At 46.0% G+C, this 24,108-nt stretch overlaps 1 protein-coding gene across 5 annotated transcripts in view; it reads left to right on the top strand.

Annotated features, from left to right (window-relative positions):
* ULK1 (unc-51 like autophagy activating kinase 1) overlaps positions 1-24,108 on the top strand; it is a 130,726-nt gene that overhangs the window by 16,713 nt on the left and 89,905 nt on the right. For all 5 annotated transcript variants that reach the window (XM_054996231.1, XM_054996230.1, XM_054996232.1 and 2 more), the window contains 2 exons: positions 17,555-17,587; positions 19,115-19,151. In XM_054996231.1, the coding sequence (XP_054852206.1) occupies positions 17,555-17,587; positions 19,115-19,151 (70 nt within the window). The remainder of the gene's footprint in view (positions 1-17,554; positions 17,588-19,114; positions 19,152-24,108) is intronic.

Below are 24,108 nucleotides of genomic sequence, written 5' to 3'. Positions count from 1 at the left end.
GCTGGGAAGCGTCGAACCCTTCTCCCTGGGAGAACAGCAGTAGCTGGGAAGAGCTGAAAAAGCAAGGAAGAGCAAAGAGCAGGAATTGCTGGCAGCTGAACTCTTGAGACCAGCACCCTGCTGTTGCAAGGCCTTCTGGATATTTGGGACGCTGTTCCAGGCATAGCCTCTGGCCAAACCCACACAACTGTCTGCACACTCTACCAAGCGGATTTTGTGAGTAGGACTCTGCTCTGGGGTCACTGGTTACTGACCCAGTATTGATAACGTTGGGAATGTTTCCATAGTTGTGTTCTGTTATATTTAAATAAATTGGATTTACATTTTGAAGTTGTAAACATCACTCTAGACATTGAACCCGACCCTCGGGGCTCTGGGGGTTACCTGAGGAATGGAGGATCCTTCTCCTGCCTTCTTGGCAGAAATCATAGGACCTAAACTTGTTATAAACTGCCACAGTGCTATCGAAGCATAACTTAGTATAAACAAAGCAAGAGCCAGTGTGGTATAGTGGTTAGAGTGCTGGAGTAGGATTTGGGAGTCCCAGGTTCGAATCCCCACTCTGCCATGGAAACTCACTGCTTGACCTTGGGTCGGTCAGTCTCTCTCAGCCTATCCTATCTCACAAGAGAGTTGTAAGGATGAAAGGGTGAATGCTGTACAGGTCCAGCACCACCATTGAGGCGGTGAGGCTGGCGCCGTGGATGCTGAGGTGCTGGAGGGGGCGCTGGAGGGGGTGCCAGGGGTGGAGGCGCTCGCCACGGAGCTGGCGTGCCTGGCCCGCAGCTGCTGCAGCCGGCCAGCCCCACGCCATCGCCACCACCAACACACACCCCCAGCCAGGTGCAGCAGCCGCGGGACAGGCACGGCAGGCGTCTGGGGCGATGTGCAGAACCTCCCCAGCCACCCGCCGCACCTGGCTGGGAGCGTGGGCAGCCTCCATGCGCCATCCCAGCCACCTGCAGGCCAATGGGGCTGGCTTGTTGCGTGATGACATCATCATGCAGTGACGTCATGGAGTCTGGGGGCACATAGGGGCAGCCACAGGTACCAGAAACCCTGGCCCCGCCCCTGATGGTGTAAGCCACTTTGGGGGCCCCACTGATAAGAAGAGGGGGGTATAAAGTAAATAAACTAGGGAACAGGTCTCTGCCCCAAGCGAGCATATAATCTAAATTTAGGCACTTGGGGAGAGGAAAGAGAATAACCGGGAAGGACATGTGTGATGCATGACTCGGCTGCATAGTTAATGATGATAATGATGTGGTTAGGTAACCTGTGATTTCTACTTTGGTTTTAAAGACAAAAGCCGTTTTAATAGCTTTAATTAGCACCAGCCCAAATAACTCAAAACAGTGTACGAACTCGGCGTTCTCCAGAACTCTTCATCAGGAGAAGAGGAATTATGTTTTTGGCTTCGGGTCTTTTTTCCTATGTAGAATGCCGGGCAGATTTGAATAGAGAATGATGCTGGGCAGAGTTAGGATCAGATTGCATCTTTGGCCTTTTGCGGACAAGAAGGGAGAATGTCAGCCTTTGACTGAAAATATAAACCAGTAGAGGAATCCTTATTGCTTTGCTAGGTTGCCTAGTCCGCTTAGTCCAGTAGAAATTGGGAAGTACCTATTGGGCAGGTTGTAGGTGAGTGAAATGCACGCCTGGATGCCAGCAACTGTGCATGTACGTATATCAAGTCAGAATGTCGAGGCTGCGACACAGATATTTCTGGGAGCTGGCTCGCTAGTTGCTTTGCAACTTAAAATTTGTGGGCTTCCATGCTCCCCTGTTCCCTTCCAACATAAGACAGCATTTGCTCCTTTATTGCTGAGAATCCTGACAACATTCATCCAAAATCATTGAAATCTCCCTGTTGTTTATCCTGGTTTGTTCAAGGGCAAAGCCCACCCCCCACTTCGGCTTCCATCACATTTGCAGTGTAATGCTGTATGCTGTTGTAGAGGTAGTAGAAAAGAGCAAGAGTCCAGTAGCTCCTATAAGACTAACAAAATTTGTGATAGGGTAAGCGCTTTCCTGAGTCACACAGCTCACTTCTTCAGATACAGCTAGAATATGAGTCCATCTGTCCTTTATATCTTGGTGAGTGGAGTGATTTCAGATGCTGAATGACAATAGCAGGTAAATGACAAAAGTGGAGAAATCAGCATTGGTAACAAGACAGGAAGCCTAGGTCTTGATTCAGTCCAGGTGGATGCATTACCTTGAGCTTCATTATCAGTTGCAATTCAGCAGTCTCTCTCTAATCTCTCTTTCTAATCTGATGTAGAGGTGTGGCTTTTGAGTTAGCTAATGAGGGTGCCTTAATTTCATTCTTGTCAATTTCGCTCTAGGGTGCCTTCTGTTCTTATTAGGGTTGCCAGCTCCAAGTTGGGAAATTCCTGGAGATCTGGGGGGTGAAACCTGGAGAAGCCTGGAGAAAGTGGGGTTTGGGGAGGGAAAGGACCTTGGCATGGCATAATTCCATAGAGCCCACCCCCCTACCCCCCAAGTAGCCATTTTCTCCAGGTGAATTGATCTCTGTGGCCTGGAGACCAGTTGTAATTCCGGGAGATCTCCAGCCACTACCAGGAGGCTGGCAATGGTAGTTCTTATCCATTTCTTTCTCTTTTTAAAAAAACTGGTTTGTGTGAGTTCTGATGCTTTAAATAGAATATGCACAGCAACTGCATAGGACTGTTCCTGGAGATAATTCTTTTTTTAAAATTATAAAATCCAATCCTCAGTCCTTCCTCAGTTGTAAGGCAGGGAACAGGGGCAAAAGGAATTGGGATCAGTAGAATGTTAGCGTTTTGAAAAGAACACTGCCTGGATTAACTAGCCAACCAATAAACCAAAATGTTTAGGGCAAATTGTACATGGGGGTCTGTGACCATTGAAATGCCTCCTTTATGAGCGGGCTTGAAAATATACAGATAGTGCTGATCTGAACTAGTGAGTGCAGCATTGTAGGGGGGGGGGGGAAATATTCTGCCTTTTTTTGCTGTCCAGTGGAAGCACCCTTAGACCTTGAGCTGTCTGTGTGATTGGCTGCTATTATTTTGCTGGTGTCTAGGCTTACATTGTTTTCCTCTTCTCCACTGTATCCTCACAGCAACCCTGTGAGGTAGGTTAGACTGAGAGTGTGTGAGAGTGGCACAAGATCAGCAAGGCACAGTGGGCATTTGAACCTTGGACTCTCAGATTCTAGTCTGACATTCTAACCACTGTACCACACTGCCACAATGAACAACATTTTACTTATTCAGACACTGTAGTAAGCCATAGCTTATACTTGATTTTAGACTGTTCAGAAATTCACAAAAATTTGGTGAAGGCATTTTGTGGGAATCAGTGGCTAGCAGGTGTTTCGCAATGGAAAATATATGCCTACTTTTATATTACATGGTTCAGCTGCCATTTTGGCAAATGGCTGCCTTTTTCAGAAATTGGTATGGAAGTGAATGATATTTGGGTGGTAATTGATGGCAACCAGATGTTTCTTGGAGAGGGGGAAGTGTGGTGAAATCAAATCTGCAATGCCAAATTTTTATACCCAACAGTTTGGCCACAACTCTGGGAAAATGGCTACTATTGTTCAGCCGTCGTTTCTGATTCTGGTTTGGTGACTACTCAAGTCACAGTTTGCCCATTCAGATATCATAGTTAACCATTGTTTAATCTTCCTCCCCCCTCCCCCCCAACTTGACATGGCTTCTGAACTGACCTTAAGCCTATGGAAAAACACCAAGCTCTGGGCATAGAAACGTTAGTGAAGAATTCACACAATGAACTAGGTCTTTTATAATGGGGCATTCTGACTTTCTGTGTTTTGTGAACTGTGCCTTGCAGTTGATATGAGTAGATAGAAGGTTAATCTATGGGCTGTGAATGCTTTGCAAGTCTAATCTTTTCTGAACAGCCAAAGTCCTTGAACACTGTTCTAAAAATATTTCTTTCCTTTCTTTGCCTTCTGTAAGATTGCTTTTGACCTTGCTTCAGCATTCGTAATTGTATAAAAGGGCACTGCTTTTTTTATTAATACAGAAGCTTCAATATTCTTCTTTTTGCTTTTAATAGAACAATTTCCATTTTTAAAAAAAAACCAGTTATAGCAGCCTTGGTTTGCATTTCCCTGTGGTTTCCTAAGGGAGCAGAGGAAAGCAAGCTCCGTTCCTTGAACTGCATAGAATGTTTTGCTTCCTATACTGCGCAGTGGACAAGTTAGCATCAGGACAGCCCGCAAAATTAGGTCATTGGTGCTAGCAGCCTACAGATCAGCCCTTAAATATCACTTGTAGTTAATGTGGGATGCTGGATTTAAAGCCGCCGGGGATCCAATTAGCAAAGCGTCTTACAACTCCCAAGAAAGGAAAGCCTTTGCAAATCCCCCTTGGTCTGTCAGCAGGGGCGGGATGCTGACGTGCCGGGAGAGGCGCACACACTGTTTACTGCTGCAGCTGTTCAGAAGCAGTGCAGCCTCTAGTTTTGCAAAGAATATGGCAAATGGAGGCTAGGAAAGCAAGAGCGTCGGGCAAAAAGGCACAGATTTGCATGGAGGTTGGTTTGGGGGACAGTGTGGTATAGTGGTTAGTGTTGGACTAGGACCTGGGAGTTGCCCTCTCTCAGCTTAACCTACCCTGTTTATCGGAAAGGAAGACTGCTCTCCTACCCACTCCCCACCCTGCCACCCAGAGTGCTGCAAAGAAAAATAGGAGTTGTCAGAATTTTGCATACAGTGTACAGGAATAAAAAGCTCTTTGTGTATTGCCTCTTTAAAGGGGTGGTTGTCTTCCTTTTGTGCCGATATGATACCACACCAGATCGTTGTGAGGATAACATGGGGGAGAAGAAAGCCTCCCTGAGGTTGTTAGAAGTAGGGTTGGACAGAAGCGTAAGAGATCTTTATCAGGGTGAGTTTCTTTACCTCTTGATAATATGCATCGGCCTCGGGTCAGTGGCGTCACCTGTTCTGTAGGTTTGTTTTGTCTGGATCACCCAACATCTAGCCCACAGCAGCTGTCTTGGCCTGGGGGAGTATCAGTAGATCAGTGATTCTCTGAGTATGAAGGAGCATGCCTTAGAAAGAGGCTTCTGGAGCCCAAAATGGAGGCCATAGCTCCATGAGCACACTGGCTTTGCATGCAGAAGCCCCTGCCTGTGTTGTAGTATAGTGGTTGAGTGGTTGGGCTGTGAATCGGCACTCTGCTGTTTCAACTCCCACTACTGCTGTGAGCTCAGCAGGTGGCCGTGGGTAAGTCACTCCTTTTGGCCCCAGCTGACTTTGTTCACTGCTGAGTGTGACATTAATCTGTCCAGAAGGGTGGTATATAAGCACACTGTTGTTGTTGTTGTTACACATTTCATGGAACAGGTGCTGGGAAGGCCTATCTCAGAGTCGCTCTACACTAGACATCTGACACGCAAAGAGCACGTGTCAGGAGCTGCAATGGTAGCCAGGAAGGGTAATTTAAAAAGACAGAGCCAGTGGCAGGGCAAAGGCTTTGCTATACACTGGAGCTGTGTGAAGGGGCTGTGAAATGTCAGAAGGGAAACTTCAGCCCATTTTAACCCCTCCAGGTCCAAGCCTGGGCCTGGAAGGCAGATACAACCCATTTCCATTCCTTGCTGCCCTCTGGTTGCAATCCCACACAGTTTTAGACTGGAGAGGTGAAACTGACAGAGCCTTCAGAGAGGTGAAGATGAAATTAACAAACCCTCTGAGAAGTGATCTCCGCTGGCTCTGTCTTTTTAAACTGCTAACATCACGTCTCTCTTCACCTGATGAACCCATGCCGAAGTGTCTCATGTAGAGAGAGACTCTGAGAACTAGGAGAGCCGTTGCCAATTTAAGTGAAATAGACCAGTTTTTTTCCTAGGGATGGCATAAGCTCAGTGGCATAGCATGTATGCGGAATGTCCCTTATTCAATCCCCCAGTATCTCCATTTTAAAATATTTCTGGTAGCACCGTAGCTGGCAAAGCCAGTCCCTGTCTGAGATTTAGGAAAGCTGCTGCCCTTTAGGGTGGATTGTCCTGAGCTAGATGGACTTATAGTATAACTCTTTATATAAGGCAGTGTTCCTTTTGTGGTCTACACCGGCTGAAATCCAATGTAGTCGGCAACAGAGCACAGTTCCTTGAGAAGACATCATGAAAAATGAACTGGCCATTGTGGCTACTGGTGCTTCTTTACTGATGTGCTAAAATGGCATGAGACCATTGCAACCCTCTGAGTGGCTGGATTTTAGTTGTTGTGCATTTCAATTGTAGTTGCCTGAGGCCACTCCATACTCCTGCATATACATGCACACACCCATCTGGTTGGGTAACATTTTTATATCCCATTTGTGTGGGTGGCTGAATGTCTGAATGAGACATTTGGAATCAGGATGGAAACAATCATCTTGTTAAGAGGAAGCTGGAAACGTGGCTCCAGTGTTGGGGGGGAAAAACTAGCTGGATCACTTTTCCTGGCTTACAAAGTTTGTGAGTTTGTGTGATGTTCGTGTGTGTTTGTGCTATGATTTGGACCCATGATACTAGGAGGGGGGAGTAACTCCCTTCCGCTATAGAATTTATTTAACAGCTGACCCACTTTTATTTCAAAAGATAGGCCTTGCCTAGGGATGCCAGTCTCCAGGTGGGCCCTGGAGATCCAGGGTTGTATTGAAACAAGGCAGGGAGATGGAAGGGCAGGAAAGGCACAAAAGACTCTCTGACTACGGGGGCTCTCCAGGCTTCCCAGTGCTGCATCCCACACCTCTTACAGGAACTGTGCAGGGTGTAGCCTCTGAGAAGTAGGGTTGCCAACCTCCAGGTGAGGCCTGGAGTTCTCATGGAATCACAACAGATTTCCAGCCTATGGTGATGAGCTATCCTGGAGAAAATGGCAGCTTTGGAAGGTGGACTGTATGGCATTATGAGGCCCCTCCCACCCCAAACTCCACCCTCCCTAGCTCCATCCCCTGAAGCTCCAGGATTTCCCAACCCAAAATTGGCAACCGTTGCCTTCAGGGGTTTCTTTAAAAGCTAGTAGAGGATCCAGTAGCACCTTCCTTTTAATTTTTTTCTTTATTTAAACTATAAACTATACACCATAACAACGTAAACAATAAACATAGAGAATAAGAAAAAAATACACACAATTCTAAACATGACACATTAACAATACTTATATCTATATAATTAAAAGAGAAAACAAAACAAACCTAGATTACACTACAGGTTGAGTTCCGATTTTCTCTGCAACAAGTATATATCATTTCTAGAGTCACACTTATTCTAGGTTAGTTACAACCCCCCCTTTTTTCTGTTGTTCCTGTTTCTTAATCCATAAAAACAGATGTCATCAAATCCTTGTTATCCATTTCATGCAAAAAATCTATTAACCATTTCTGTTCAGTCAAGAAGTTAACTAATGTCCTTTCTCTAATCAATGCAGTAAGTTTTTGCCATTGATGCAAATTCTAAAACTTTTGTCAACCATTGCTCCACTGTAGGCAATGTTGTAGTTTTCCACTTTTGTGCATAAAGTACTCTTGCCACAGTAATAAGCACCTTTAAAACTAACCAACTATGGTAGCATAAGCTTTTGAGAACCACAGCTCTCTTTGTCAGGGCATCTGACGATGAGAGCTGTGGTTCTCGAAAGCTTATGCTACAATAAAGTTGGTTAGTCTTAAAGCTGCTACTGGACTATTTTGCAACTACGGACTAACACAGCTAACTCCTCTGGATCTTTTTAAAAACGATATCACAGTGGCTTAAGAAGGGCCTCCCTATGCCCTCTCGCTGCAAGATGGGCTGCATGCAAGACTGCTATTTGAAAATACTTTACTCTTTGGAAAAACTGTTATTGCAAGTAGATGCCTGTGAGAATTCACAGCAAGGTTAGTTTCTGATTTCTTACTTAGGTTGATAGCTATCTCTTACCTCTCTCTTTTTGTCTGTGCCCTCCAACCTCTTCCTCAGAGCACTGAGTATTCGCTGTTCTCCCGTCACTGTTTTATTCACAACAACCCTGGGAGGTAGGCTAGGCTGAAGATGACTAGCCCAGCATCCCCCAGTGATCTTTCGTGGGTGCAAATATTTATATCTTGCTTTTCTCCCTGTTGGGGACCCAAAGCAACTTACACAACATTCTCCTCTCTTCTATTTTTCCTCACAACAACCCTGCGAGGTAGTTTAGGCTGAGGAAGACTGGTGGCCCACCAGAGTCCCCCTGGTGGACGGGGAATTCGAACCAAGATTTTCCCACATCCTAGTTTAGTACTCTAGTCCCTGCACAACAATTGCTCACAATTGCTGGGCAACCGCTGTTCAAAATATGCAGTGTTGTTTTTATAATAATAATAATAACATTCAATTTATATACCGCCCTTCAGGACAACTTAATGCCCACTCAGAGCGGTTTACAAAGTATGTTATTATTACCCCACAACAATCACCCTGTGAGGTGAGTGGGGCTGAGAGAGCTCCAGAGAACTGTGACTCGCCCAAGGTCACCCAGCTGGCTTCATGGAGGAGTGGGGAATCAAACCCAGCTCTCCAGATTAGAGTCCTGCGCTCTTAACCACTACACCAAACTGGCTCAGTTTATCCCAATAGGCCTTTCCCAGCCCCATGCTAAAGGAGGCTTTCTGCCTGTGAGCATGAGGAAATGAATGCACTCTATGTATTGGTGGCGATGCCGCAGGTTCCTCCACACTGTCCTCAAATAACCCCTAGTCTCATGAGCTGACCATAATTATAAGCCTGCTCTTCTAATAACTGGCCAGCAGGATCGGCTGATAATAATGGCCGTCCGTTGCCTTCAGTCTAAGCAGCATTTGGCCTTAGGCTGCCATTGTGTGCATGCTTCTTTGGGAGCCAGCCCTATTGTATTCAGTGGAACTACTTGTGAGTAACACATTCTTGGTTTACTCACCCCCACATCAGGCCATAACGCATGATCCTTTTCCTACTGGGCTTAAAGTATTAGGGCTTTATTTAGGCTCCCGCTCAAGTTGTCTGATATGATGGCCCTCTCCTCTGGATGTCAAAATAGTGGTTCTGTGTTTGCATCAGGGCTTTTTTTCTGGGAAAAGAGGTGGTGGAACTCAGTGGGTTGCCCTAGGAGAAAATGGTCATATGGCTGGTGGCCGTGCCCCCTGATCTCCAGACAGAGGGGAGTCTAGATTGCCCTCCGCTCTGCGGCGCAGAGGGCAGTCTAAACTCCCCTCTGTCTGGAGATCAGAGGGCGGGGCTACCAGCCATGTGACCATTTTCATGAGGTTCCAGAACTCCGTTCCCCCGCGTTCCCCCTGAAAAAAAGCCCTGGTTTGCATCATAGCAGATCAATTTTCCATGTGGCCCATTTCGAACCTGTAGAAAAGGGGACATGCAGTGGATTCGTTTTGGGAAGAGTAGCTGTGTCAGAACCTCTTGCAGATGGAAGATTTGTACAAATACGTGTGCAAGGGAGACCATGACCTGTTTTAAAGATGCTTGTGTTGTGCAAAATGCCTGTTTCATTCCTTAGGAAAGAGCAAGAACCTAGTAGCACTTACAAGACTAACAAAATTTGTGGAAGTTATGAGCTTTCGTGAGTCACAGCTCACTTCTTCAAATGCTTTGCTTAAGGTATGCTTCATACCTTGCTTAACTTCATTGCTGAACCTCCTGCCCTGGAATGGAAAGAAAGCATTTCTTCAAATGGTGTGTGAATTAATGATCTATCTGTGGGAAGAGGTTTTGGCTTCCATGCCCCTGCTTCTGGAGTCATTTGATCAGCTACTGTATGAAACTGTTAGCTGGCCTAGATGGACCATTGGTGGCTTGACCCGACAGGGAGGTTCTTATGTTCTTAGGCCATGTGCACATGCAACGGGGCAGTCCAGCCCATCTTGTCTCTCTGATGGATACTGTATAGCTAATACCAGTAGGAAGCCGTACACCAGGTGGATCAAAAACATCTGTGAGGGGTGGCACTCGAGGCCAGGATATATCTATCTGCAAATTTGGAGTGGCTCAAGGAGCCCCGTGGCGCAGAGTGGTAAGCTGCAGTACTGCAGCCCGAGCTCTGCTCACGACCTGAGTTCGATCCTGGCAGAAGCCAGGTTCACGTAGCCAGCTCAAGGTTGACTCAGCCTTCCATCCTTCCGAGTTTGGTAAAATGAGTACCCAGTTTCCTGGAGGTAAAGTGTAGATGACTGGGGAAGGCCATGGCAAACCACCCTATAAAAAGTCTGCCAAGAAAACGTCATGATGCAATATCCCCCCATGGGTCAGTAATGACTCGGTGCTTGCACGGGGGACGACCTTTACCTTACCTGGCTAATTCTCTTCCTGAAAATTGAGGTTTGAACATGGATCTCCCACATCGTTGACTGACACGAACCGTGATGCCACTAGAGTTGCCAGCCTCCAGCTGGTGGCTGGAGATCTCCAGGAATTGCAACTGATCTCCAGGCCATAGAGATCAGTTCCCCTGGAGAAAATGGTGGCTTTAGAGGGTGGACTCTATGGCATTATACCCTGCTGGAGTCTCTCCCCTCCCCAAACCTGTCCCTCTCCAGGCTCCCTCCCCCCCCCCCAAATCTCCAGGAAATTCCCAACCTGGAGCTGGCAACTCTAGATGCCGCACTGCTGAGGCAGTGCTGATCTTCCAAACTGTAGCTCTGTGACAGCAGAAGAGGATGTGTTATGTGAGGAAAGAGGTGGGCTGGGAATGACCCTTTGTGGTTTTAGCTGGAGGCAGGGGGGTTGTTTCTACTTGACGGTAGCCGTGCCTAGGCATTGAGAGGGCCGTCCTCCTCGTTCCTTCATCTGGCTCTCCATTCACACCCATTTTCTGCCTCCCTAGCCGTGCTGGTGAGTAGGCCCTTGCTCATGAGCTGGTATGAAGAGGCCTTTCTTGGGATCCAGATAAATGGCCGATGGGGGAACCAGTTGCCCCCCAAGGCTGTTGTTCTTCCCGGTGTTTCCTTTCTGCTTCCTCCCCACTCCTTTACCTGGCTCTAAGGATGTTCGCCTAGCCAGGACTAGGGACAGGGCTTTTAAGGCCTGGCGGAACTCTCTCTGCGGAAACCAGGGCCCAGCACGACTTACTATTATTATTCCGCTGGATCTGCAAGACTGAGATGTCCCATCAGGTTTATGGTGGTTGAGACTAGAGATGGGCACGAACCGGGAAAAAACTGAACCATGTGGTTCGTGGTTTGTCAAATTTCATGAACCACAAACCATGAACTTTCACGAACCTGCCCCTGGTTCACGAACTGGTTCGTTTGGTTCGTGAAAACATCACATCCAGTTCAGAAAACCATCACTTCCGGGTCAGCAGAAGGTCACTTCTGGGACAGCAGAAGGTCACTTCCTGTTGCCTAGGAAACTGATTGGCACCAGGCTGTCTGTAGTGAACCAAAAATGAACCAAACGAACCAGCCTAAAAGTTTGTGGCGGTTCGTCAGAAATAGGATCTGATGAACTGCAGTTCGTGAACCACGAACCGGCCTGGCTCGTGCTTAATTTTGGTTCATATTTCGGTTTGTGCCCATCTCTAGTTGAGACAGGCAGATTATCTAGCTGGCCTCCTATTGTGGGGTGGGGCTTTGTTCTCCCCTCTTGGTCTTGTTGTTTATTTCTTACAGTTCACCATCCCACCCACCACAGGGTCTGAATGAAAGGTGTGTGCAATACTGAGCGGTGCAGCGAGTACTGGTTTTATTGTATTTGTATCTATAATGATGATGGATTTTATTTTATATTGTTTTTTATATGAACTGATGTTGTGACTCGCTCTGAGCCCGTTCATGGGGAGAGTGGGCTATACGTTTCATGAAATCAAAATCAAATCAAATTACCTGGGGGGCTTTAGCAAGCCAGGGGTGTTCTCTGACCCCCCCCCCCCTGGCCGGCCGCCCTTATTTGATTTTTTTCTAATGCATGTAACGCTGGCTGTTGTGGGTTTTCCGGGCTGTATTGCCGTGGTCTTGGCATTGTAGTTCCTGACGTTCTCCAGCCGTGAAAGCCTTCGACAATACATGTAACGCTATTCAATAAGTTGGCTTGGCATGTTTTTTTTTTCTTATAAGAGTCACAAACTCTCCCTACCCAAAGTCTGTTTCCCTTCGTACAAAAGCGCTCTTGAAATATTGCAGGAAAATTGCACGTTGACTTAACAAAAGAGACCTTTTTTCATATTCCTCGTGGGCTGGCAACAGCTGTAAGACCCACAGACGGTCTAGCTGGGAGTCTGGTGGGACGGTGAACTGGGGGAGGAAGAACCGTTGGAACATGTGCTGGCAAGCTGTTGGTCTGCAGCGTCAAGTCAATGAATTCGGCCTCTCTGGAGTAAATATAAAAGTCTGTCTTTGTCATCTGGCTTTGCTTGGCTTTCCACGCGCTATAGTTAGGGGAAAGCCTGCAAAGCCAACTGCTCCGCTTGTAGTCTCAGAAATCACTAGTGTTAAAATTCAGTTGTATCTACATAACCACTTAGTATAGAGGAGCCCCATGGCGTAGAGTGGTAATCTGCAGTACTTCAGCCCAAGCTCTGCTCAGGACCTGAGTTCAATCCTGGCGGAAGCCGGGTTCAGATAGCCGGCTCAAGGTTGACTCAGCCATCCATCCTTCTGATGTCGGTCAAATGAGTACCCAGTTTCCTGGGGGTAAAGTGTAGATGACTGGGAAAGGCAATGGCAAACCACCTGCCAAGAAAACGTCGTGATGCGACATCCCCCCATGGGTCAGTAATGACTTGGCGCTTGCACAGGGGACTACTTTTACCTTTTTATCCATTTGAAGCTCATTCAATTGCCACTGGTTCCCCCCAAAGGATTTTGGGACTTGTAGTTTGATCAGGTTGCTGAGACTTTCTCTCCGGGTGCAAGCAGGTGTACATAATTGGCGCAGTCTGTCTAACCCTTCTTGCTGTTTTGTTGAAGTTTACAATGTTCTGTCCCAGACAGAGCCCAAGGGGGAAAAAACTTCTTTTTTTTAAAAAAAACCATTTTATTTAAGGAAATGAAAGTAAGACAAAAACAGTAAAATAAGTGCATAATATAAAAGTTATGCAAAATTTAGACAGTAAATTGAAAATTATACAATCTTATGCCACCAATAATTATATAAACAGTGCAGATATAAAAATCTTAGGAATAAAAGAAGCAGAACATATAAGTTTCTTTAAACTAAAAAGGTAATTATTAAGTATTTAGCTTCCTTGAACCTAGCTACATGACATTTCTCCTTATCTCTTCTTCCCTCTCTCCCTCTAAGATACTGTATCAATTAGTTTAACCTAAATAATCAAAATTATTTAGATTATTTAGCGGAAAAAACAGTTCTGTGTGCTGGCAGAGAAGCTGACTGCGCATAGTACCGATTGGCCCAGAGCAGTGATATTGCTAACTCTCTTCCCCCTCAAAGTGGCTTTTCAGTACTTAAAAAAAAAATTAGACTCCGTTTTTAAAAGACAGCGAAAACAAACAGGAGGTTGGGGGAGTAAAATGTACAATTTATTGGCTACATTAAAAATAGATCAGCTGAAATATGAGGGGGAGAAGGACAGACAGATCACGAGATCAGCAATTCTGTATGCTTGCTAGTACCTTTTAATTGGATAAGGTGATTAGTTTACTAGGCTCAAGCTGCCTTGCACCATTATTTATATATGTTGGTATGCACAATGAAGCCCAGGCTAGTCTAATCTTCTCAGATCTTAGAAGCTATCCAGGGCTGGCCCTAGGGTTGCCAACTCCAACTTGGGAAAATTTTGGAGATTTGGAGGTGAAATGTGGAGAGGGAGGGATTTGGGGAGGGGAGGGACCTCGGTGGGGTATAATGCCATAGATCCTACCATCCAAAGCAGCCATTTTTCTCTAGGGGCACCGATCTCTGTCTTGTGGTGATCAGTTGTAATTCTGGGAGATCTCCCTCGTTGCCCCTGGTCAGTACTTGGATAGAAGACCACCAAGGAAGTCCAGGGCACTATTAGAGGCAGCCAATGGCAAACCACCTCTGTTTGCCTGTTGCCTTGAAAACTCGATAGCGGTTGCCATAAATTGCCTGTGACTTGATGGCACTTTACACCAGAGATTTTCATCACACCCCTCCTTCCATATTGTATCTCCCAGGGCTGAGTTGGCCAGCAAACCGTCCCACCGTCTCACCCCATACCCCAAATGGCTGGAAAATTTAAATGTCCTCTCGAACAAAGCTTTCCCTTCACCTTTTTGTTCGGGGATAGCTATAACATGAACAAAGCACTAGGATTTTGTTGTGTGTATTAATTTCACAACAGCAGCTACAGTTCTGATAAGAAACCTATCGTGATCTTTCTTGAATTGGGTTTGCTTAGCCTTGATGGAGTTGGAAGAGCGTGCCGGGGCTGTAACACGTAGGATATCCTGTTCGGGATTTGTTCCAGATTTTGCCGTGCAAACTCCTAGACTTCAGCACTTGCAAAGAGCTTTAGCCTGCATGCTGACAGTGTGGCCTTCTGTTTGTTAGTGTGGTGTATGGCATTTGATGACCCGCACACAGTCTGGAATAGAGCGGTAATCCCAAATCTATGCTGGCTGTTAACTATATGCAACTACCTGCATGATTAGTATCCGAAGAAACGTTTTTCTGGATCAGACAAAGGATTTATCGGGTCAGCATCCTGTTTCCCAAAGTGGCCTCTGGGAATCTCAGCAGTGGGGCATGAAAGTAACTTCCTTTTCCCGTTGCTTGACCCTCCCAACAACCAATTTTTCAATAGTAGCCCCACTCCATTTCCACATTACTTCACATATGGACTCCCCAAAATTGATATTTTAAAAAAATTATTCTTCCTTGATCTTTTCAGATTTTTTGAGTGTTTTTGAAGCTATGCTGATTTGGAGGATTTTTTTTTAATGCCTTTGTGGTTTTAGCATTTGATACTTTTGCATTTAGGGATATGTTGCAGCTTTGTTTACGAACTTTTAAAAAACTTTTACCTGTCTGCTGTTGTGTGATTCTTTTATGTTCCTTGTTGGTTCGAATTCTGTTTTGAGATGGCTTCATTTATACCATTGGTAGCCATCAAGCGGGATAGAAGCTTTTTCTAAAACGATGTGCTTGGAAGCAAAGGCCGTCTTTGTGTCTTAATTGCATACGTGGATGATGGGTTGTGTCAAAAGTACTTCTTTTTCTGTTCTGAATTGACTGCCAATCACTGGTTCTCTTCTTTTCCCGCACTATGTGATTTTATAAACCTCTGTGTTGAGTTACGGACTCTCAGCTGCTTTTGACCATCCTTGCTCCTGGACCACATTTGGTGCCCTTCAGGCCAGTTTTGAGATTTCATTTTCCTTTGAGTCAATTTGCAAAGTCCTTGTTTTCTGCCCAACTGGAGAGAAGGGTTGCCAGTCTTCAGGTGGGACCATACAGGGAGAGAAGCATCATAAGAGGCTGAACAGACAAGAATATATGTATCCACCATGATAACCTAATTAAATAATAAACGAAAAGAACATTTTTCAAAAAATATATGCACAATTTACAAATAACTGCGAAGAGTTAAGGTATTTGGAAAGTCACGAGCAGCCGTTCAGAAATACACTACTTAAAGCTCCATGTCACAATTCCAGAAAACGATAATTACCATCTTATAACGAGAACGCTTGATGCAGAAACACACATTAAACAAAATTTCACCTCCGGACAATGTGATTCAATGTCCAAAGAATTTATATCCAAATGTGGTTTTTTTAGGATAATTGTGGGGATGAAAATGAAGTGCAATCTACTCGTGCAGACTTCCAGGCAGCTGCAGGTTCTCAGTCCACTCCGAGTCCCCCATAAGTGCAGCCGAGTGAAACCGGCAACTTTACCCGGAGTGGATTGAGAATCACATTGTTGGGGGTGAAATTTTGTTTAGTGTCTGTTTCTGTATCGAGCATAATTATTGTTTTATATTCTATGGTTTATTTATAAATTGTGCACATATTTTTTGAGAGATGTTCTTTTCATATATTATTAGGTTATCCCAGTGGATACATATATCCTTGTTCTATCTTCCGGTTGGGCCTGCAGTTCTCCTAGAATCAGGGCTTTTTTTCAGCTGGAATGCGGTGGAACGGAGTTCCAGAACCTCTTGAAAATGGTCACATGGCTGGTGGCCCCACCCCGTGATTTCCAGACAGAGGGAGATCAGTGGTGTGGAGGGCAATCTAAACTCCCCTCTGTCTGGAGATCAGGGGGCGGGGCCACCAGCCATGTGACCATTTTCTCCGAGGGCAACCCACTGAGTTCCACCACCTCTTTCCCCAGAAAAAAAGCCATGCCTAGAATTATAACGCATCTCCAAACTACAGAGATCCGTTCCCCTAGAGGAAATAGCAACTTTGTAGGATGGACTACAGCATCACATCTCTGCTGATTTCCCTCCCCAAACATTGCCCACTTCAGTCTCTGCCCCCAAATCTCCAGGAATTTCCCAGCCCAGAATTGGCAACCCTACCAGGGAGTCCTCCAAGGATGTGGGTGGTCTGATTTTGCTTCTACTGTGGTTATAAGGAGGACCAGCAGCTTAACTGGTTAGGAAGAGTAACGGGGAAGCCTTATGTCCCTTGATGTTATTGGGTTTACAGTATAGTAACTGCACAGGATTTTAGTGCATAAAGGTTTTGCCGTTCATCTGTGTTGCATGCTGCTGCCTTTCACCCCTCTTATTAATCTATATTTTTTCTGATATTTTGATTTTGATCACAGGGATACTTGATGGTATACAGCATTGGGGATAGCTTTTTGGAAGGCAGGCTGTGAATATTTTTGAATGAACTTGATCAGCTGGCAGAATTTACCCGTCGTTCAGTTCTTTGGATTGGAACGAGATAATTTTTCTCTGAATGACTGTGCCAATATAACGTTCTGCGTAAAAATAATACCCTTTCTTTGAAATCGACGGAGGTCCCTAGAGATTTGTATTTATGAACTGTGGTTTCCCCCTGCTCCAGCTGGGAGATTCTTGAATTTAACGCTTCTAGCTTTGTTTTTCATTTATCTAAACTTGCTGCTATTATTTTGTCGCTGCTTCCATTCTCTGATGCGCGTCACCTTTTTGGGAATAGGAATTTTGAGATCTCGGAGAGATGTGTTAATTTGCCAGTGTTTAAGGTTTTAATATCGTTTTTGTGTACAGACACAAGAAGCTTCATTATGTATAGTTAGGAATACCTCAAAGTCTGGAAAAGTAGCAAGGCCGCACCAGCTTGGCTCTGTGAAATGAAAAAGCGTGCAACAGAACTAAACAGCTTGCTAAACTTGCTAAATCTTTGGCGCACACGTCGTATTCTTGTCTTTTTATAAAAGCTCTTAACAGATGTAATCCTCCCCAATTATCCGTGTGTGGTATGCCAGGGGAAGGCCCCCCCCTTCTCTCACCACCCCTGCAAAGTAGGATTATGAGACAGAGTGGATGAAGGTTGAACAGAAATGGGGATAACCTGTTCCCCCAACCCACCCTCCTTTTCAGTTACTGCAATGCTTCTTGTTATTTAGACTCACAAAATAACAGCTTTTCTTTTTTTTCCCCTTCCCTTTTCAGGAAATGGCCAACTCTGTTTATTTGGTTATGGAGGTGAGTGATTCTTGATATTTTAAGTAAAGCCTTCTTTGTCTGTTTTCTAAACACACTATTTAAGAAAGAAATCAAACTGAGAGCCAGTTTGGTGTAGTGGTTAAGAGTGGGACTCTAATCTGGACAACCGAGTTTGATTCCTCATTCCTCTGCTTGAAGCCAGCTGGGTGACCTTGGGTCAGTCACAGCTCTCTCAGACCTCTCTCAGCCCCACCCACTTCACAGGTTGTCTCTTTTCAGGGCCGGTGCCCATTGAGGCCAGGTAGGCGGTGGCCTCAGGGTGCGGGGTGCCAGAGGGGGTGCCGGAGGAGGCGCAGGGGGCAGGAGCTAGGAGCAAGCATTCCGCATGTGTTGGATAATGCACTTTCAATGCACTTTAGCGATCATTTAGAAGTGGATTTTTTGTTTCACACACGAAAAATTCAGTTCCAAATGATCTCTAAAGAGGATTGGAAGTGCATTATCCAACGTGTGCAGAATCGATAATTCCAGGAGCAACTAGCTTCACATCACCAGCTGTAACAGATAATCATAACATCCAGCCCCAGCCTTCAGATATGGGTATAGCAGATGCTGCCAGCAACCTGACAGGAGGTTGTGGTGGGGACAGAGTTTGGTGAGGAAATGTGTCCTAAAGTATACTCTCCAAAGCTGCTAGGGTAGCCAGGCTGCCTTACCCTCCCAGCAGAAGGAGGGGCACCCGGCACTTACCCATTGAAGCAGTGTGATGACATCACTCCCAGGAGTGACGTCATCATCCTGGGAGCACGCTTAGGAGACCTGTTCCCTCGCCTTTTCCCCCACCAGCCAGGTAAATGGTGGCAGGGGGAGGAGGCTGGGAGCCCCTACTGGAGGACCAGCAACCCTAAAAGTTGCCACTGAAACAACGTTATTTTAATCTGTCCAGCCAATAAGATCTCTAGTGGCCGGTCAGAGGGCCTACTGGGCAAGTGCTGCATCTGGCCCCACCTGCTTTCTAAAAACACTTGGAAGGTGCTAAGAAATGTGTTGGTGGGTGCCCCGGTGCCCCAAATCCCTGTGTTGGGGACCCCTGCTGTGTAGGGGCTGTCTTCTCTAAGGAGTGTCATGGAATGGATGCAGCCAGTCATTGGTTCTTAATATTTAAACCCCTGTTGTGGTGGGCTAGGTCCTCAGCTTCTGGGGTTGCCAACCTCCAGGTGGGGCATGGAGTTCTCCTGGAATTACAACTGATCTCTGGACAACAGAGATCAGTTCCCCTGGAGGAGATGGCAGCATCAGAGGGCAAACTCTATGGCGTTCTGTAGATTCTAGGAGAAATGTCTCCCCAAATTTCCCCCCTCCCCAGGGACAACCCCCCAAATTTTGCTCTACTTGACAATTTAGGTAGGAATTATCCCATGATTTGTCCTGCGTCAAAGACACCTTGATGTTTTTCGGAAAAGTGGTGTTTTAAGTCTTGAAATAAATGAAACTTTTCTTGTTCCGGCTCTTCATGCAAAGCAAAATCCATCTAATTTGCTTCTCTCTCTTTCTTCTTCCTCCTAGTACTGCAATGGGGGTGATCTGGCAGATTACTTGCACAGTAAGTACCATCAGGGGGACCCTTTCTTTTGCATAAAGAAGCAGGTGTATGGAAAAGTTTTAGATGCCAGCTGCGGGTCCACTTGCCAAGCCTGCTCTCCTGGAGGCTAAATTTGTAGCATGTGCTGTTCTTGGTGGTTCACAGTTGTTGAGGAGGCATTTTATCAGCTTGTGGGGGTCATCCGTGCCCCTGATTCTGCGGCTTTCTTCTAGCAAGGTGTGTGGGGTTGCCAGTCTTCAGGCAGCGCCTGGAGATCTCCTGGAAATCACAACTGATCTCCAGACTGCAGAGATCAGTTCCCCTGGAGAAAATGAAGAGTAGACTTTATAGGATTATACCCTGCTGAGACCCCTCTTACCCCCAAACCCCACCCTTCCCAAGCTCCACCCATAAATCTCCATCAATTTCTCAACCCAGAGTTGTCAACCCTAAAGATAGATAATATGTGCTTTTCCTAAAGAGGCTTGTGAAACACTGTGCCAAGCCAGGGCTTTGAAACCTCTAAGAAGGACATCTCTCATTTGTGGGGTGTTAGGGCAGGCTCAAGCCTTGCCTTGTTCATAATGAGAAGGGGGAGAATAGCACAACTGAGCCTCTTGCTGCTTCCAGCAGCTCCAGGAATGGAGAGGGCCCCTGCAATTGGGACTGATTCAAATGGGCAGGGCGTTACAAACAATACACCCCTCCTCCGAGGCAGAAACGTTTTTCTGTGGCTTGCATGCAGAAATCAGAACATACAACGCCTAGTTCTTAACGAGGTAGTAAATCTGTGTCTGATTAGTGTTGCAGGTAAGATTGCTCATGTGAATGAATGTTCTCACATTGGAAACATATGCCCTGCTCCTAGAAAACCAGCATCTCAGCGAGAAGGGCTAAAGTTGAATCTTTTTCTGCTTGCTTTCTACATGCAAGTATTTTTTTAAAAATACAGAAGGCATATTCTGACATGCAAACTGCACTCTGAAGTGGTTCAGGCCAAACACAGGCTTAGCGTCTCAGTGAGAAAGATGTCCTAAGAAAGGTTATATACTAGAAAAGCAGGAACTTTTTTTTTGCAGATGGTTCTAGCACCACAACACCCTGCTAGAGCTTCCCTACTGATCATCTTAAACATGGTTTCTCAAGGACTCAAGCCCTTGAGAACCGGCTTGTGTGATTTGCATGTTGTATGTAATCTAGGTCAGCAACGGCTGATAGAGATAGGACTGCTTTTGGCTTTCTGTTTATAAAGTCATTGCAAGTGAGTTTAACAATGATAAGCCTCAGGCAAGACCTAGCAATTGGTTCACGTTGGTTGCAGGAAATGTTTCTCTGCACTGAGTGAGAACTTGGCGTCTATCCCATTTGTTTTAATGTTAAAAAATGCATAATGTCTCTTTAGGGGGAAGATAAGTTGAAGGGTTTCCCCCCTACTTTATACATTCATTCTGCACCATCTATCCTTCAAAAAGATCAAGGTAATAAATTTGGGACCCACCGTCCCTATCTTCATAATCACTGACAGGTCCAAGTAGGGTTGCCAACTCCAGGCTCAGAAATCCCCGGAGGTTTAGGGGTGAAATAATAATAATAATAACAACAACATTCAATTTGTATACCGCCCTTCAGGATGACTTAACACCCACTCAGAGCGGTTTACAGTGTATGTTATCAGGGCTTTTTTCAGGGGGAATGCAGTGGAACGGAGTTCCGGCACCTCTTGAAAATACCAGCAATAGTGTTTGGAAATATCATTTCAAAGAATCCCGTGTGTTTCTTCCTCATTTCCCTCTTGAGAGTTTCGCCACCTCTTTTCCCAGAAAAAACCCTCTGTATGTTATTGTTATCCCAACAACAAAACACCCTGTGAGGTGGGTGGGGCTGACAGAGCTAGAAGCTGTGACTGACCCAAGGTCACCCAGCTGGCTTCAAGTGGAGGAGTAGGGAATCAAACCCGGCCCTCCAGATTAGAGTCCCGTTCTCTTAACCACTACACCAAACTGGCTCTCTTAATTGCTACAGCAAACTGAAGCCAGGTGGGGTTTGGGGAGGGGTGGGACCTCAGCAGGAATGTGATGTCATAAAGTCCATTTTCCAAAGCTGCCATTTTCTCCAGGGAACTGATCTCTGTAGTCTGAAGATCGAGATACCATGCTGTGCCAGAGCAGGGATCTGAATCTGTTGCTACCCCTTCCCGAAGACCATCCCTCATTATTGTGATCTCAAATCCTTCTTGCAGCCGTAAAGTTCCAAACAAACGTTTGCAGCATTTACATAGACACAAGGCTGAGGCGTGAGGGGTCTGGAGACCAAGTCCTATGAGGAAAGGTTGAAGGAGCTCGGTATGTTTTAGCCTGGAGAGGAGATGACGGAGAGGTGATATGATAACCATCTTCAAGTACTTGAAGGGCTGTCATATAGAGGATGGCGCGGAGTTGTTTTCTGATGTCTTAAAAGGTCGGACCAGTCACCAGAACTAATGGGTTGAAATTAAATCAAAAGAGTTTTTGGCTAAACATTAAGAACTTCCTGACAGAGTGGTCCCTCAGTGGAACAGGCTTCATCGGGAGGTGGTGGGCTCTCCTTCTTTGGAGGTTTCTAAGCAGAGGCTAGATGGCCGTCTGACAGCAGTGCTGATTCTGTGAACCTGGGAAGATCATGAGAGGCAGGGCAGGAAGGGTTACATCAGTGCTTAGTTCCCATGACCCCTTCTTATATGCCTGGGGTAATAGCGATTGCCACTTTGGGGTCAGGAAGCAATTTTCCCCAGGCCAGTTCGGCGAGGGATCCTGACGGTGTTTTGCCATCTTCTGCTCGTGGAACAGGGGTCACTGGGTTTGTGTGTGTGTGTTGTGTGTGTGTGTGTGTGTAGGGGGGGAAGTATTTGTGAATTTGCTGCATTGTAGAGGGGGTTGGACTAGATGACCCTAGAGGTCCCTTCCAGCTCTATGATTCTATGGCTGGATCTTTAACTGGCAGCTCTTTAAAATATGCTTGAGTTGAGAATTTGTGCCTCTCTCCTGCCTTTTCCCAGTGCCGCTTTTTTAAAAAAAGGCAGTAAGTCTTGCATGCTAACTAAAAGATTAAAGCTGTCTCTTCATGTCTATTAATCTCTTTCTCCACTCATTTTGGGTTCCCGTTTAAACAAACAACATTAATCAACTTTGTCGTCCTCTTTCTGTTAATTTTTGTGTGTGAAGTTGACTTGTGGGAGAAAGAGAGTAAGGGGGAGGGAGTTCTATCAGAAGCTCTTTGAGGTTCTTTTATGTTGATGTGCTGGAATTGAAGGATTAAAAAGCTAAATTCGTATTTACCCCAAGGCTAACTTTGAGAGTTTAATGAATGATTAGTTCCGGCCCAAATGCAAAGTGAGCAATGACCCTTCGTGAGCTCCTGGGGTTAAAAAATAATTCAGAAGTCTGCTTTGGGGTAGCTGCAGGGAAATAAAGGAGGTACCTGCAAAGGAAGATCTTACAGCTCAGAATGGAACTAGAATGGGAGCCAGTTTGGTGTAGTGGTTAAGAGCGGCAGGACTCTTAAGCTGGAGAACCGGGTTTGATTCCCCGCTCCTCCGCTTGAAGTCAGCTGGGTGACCTTGTGAGATCCAGTTTAGTGTAGCAGTTAAGAGCACGGGACTCTAGTCTGGAGAACCAGGTTTGATTCCCCACTCCTCCACTTGAAGCCAGCTGGGTGACCTTGGGACAGTCACAGCTTCTAGGAGCTCTCTCAGCCCCACCCACCGCACAAGATGATTGTTGTGGGGATAACAATAGCATACTTTGTGAACTGCTCTGAGTGGGTGTTGTCCTGAAGGGTGGTATATAAATCAAATGTTGTTGTTGTTGTTGTTCTTATTAACTAGATATTGTAAATAATGCACATTTGCCAATGAAAATGGCAGCCTTGTGTCTGTTTCTCTCCTGTAATGTCTATTAAGTAGGACTTCACAGTGTGACATGACCACAGTTTAAGTTTTCCTGACCTATTGTGCTTTATTGAGCCCCCACCCAACCCCACAAGTCACACGGACCTCAAAGCTGCATTCAGACAACAAATGTAACAGCAGTTAAGTACAATTTTTAAAATGTATGAACTTTGCCTGTTTCTAGGTTTGGGCATAGACCATAGTCCTTCCCCCTCTCGTTTTGGGTGTGGAATTGCAGTTAAAAACTAATTCTGCGTACTTGTGATGTGGGAATACAGGCACCTGGGTTAACCAGAGTTAGTCTTCCCTCTGTTAACCCGGATTCTAAACCAGATTTGTGAGGGTGGGGAAAACTAACTCCAGTTATCCCAGGGCCTGTATTCTTACATCACGGATTGGTGAGTTTTTAACTGTGATGGAAGACTTGGGATGACTAGTTGCAAAAGAATCCCGGCTTGTGAACATTTTTACCTAACTGCAGTTACTTTGGACATCTGCATACTGCTGTGTCACATGATCTGTTTGCTAGAGGGTACCAGTAAAAAAAAAAAAAGATCGCGGGGCTGCTGTTTTCAGTGGCAACCTTGTGTTTTCTTGTTCTGTACTCGGTAGTTAGAGCATTGACTTTACATGTGGAAGGTTTCTGGTGCAATCCCTTGCATCTCCAGTCAGGGCCAGATCTATGGTTGCCGGCACCCAGGGCAACCCAAGTCCGGCTCCTCGCGTGCATGCGCAGAGTGCACGCTTGCGCGCTCCCCGGCGCTGTGTGATGACGTCACTTCCGTGACGTCATCACGCAGGGAGGAGCGTGCCGCCCGCACGGCTCGCCAGCTGCCCTGGTGTGCAGCAGAGTTGGCGGAGGCAGCACGGTGGCTGGGAGGCTGCCCGCGCCATTCGCCTTCCCCACAGGACAGGGGGCGGCCGACACAACTGCCTCCCCCCCACACCACCAGTGACCCCTGCTCCATGCCTAGAAGATGGCAAAACACCTTCCTGACCCCAAAGTGGCAATCGGCATAACCCTGGGCATGTAAGAAGGGGCCACAAGAAGTA

The sequence above is a fragment of the Eublepharis macularius genome, chromosome 13 (genome assembly GCF_028583425.1).
Source record: "Eublepharis macularius isolate TG4126 chromosome 13, MPM_Emac_v1.0, whole genome shotgun sequence".
Classification (NCBI taxonomy): Eukaryota; Metazoa; Chordata; class Lepidosauria; order Squamata; family Eublepharidae; genus Eublepharis; species Eublepharis macularius.
The sequence above is the reverse complement of the archived record's forward strand: the minus strand, read 5'-3'. Positions and strand labels throughout refer to the sequence as shown.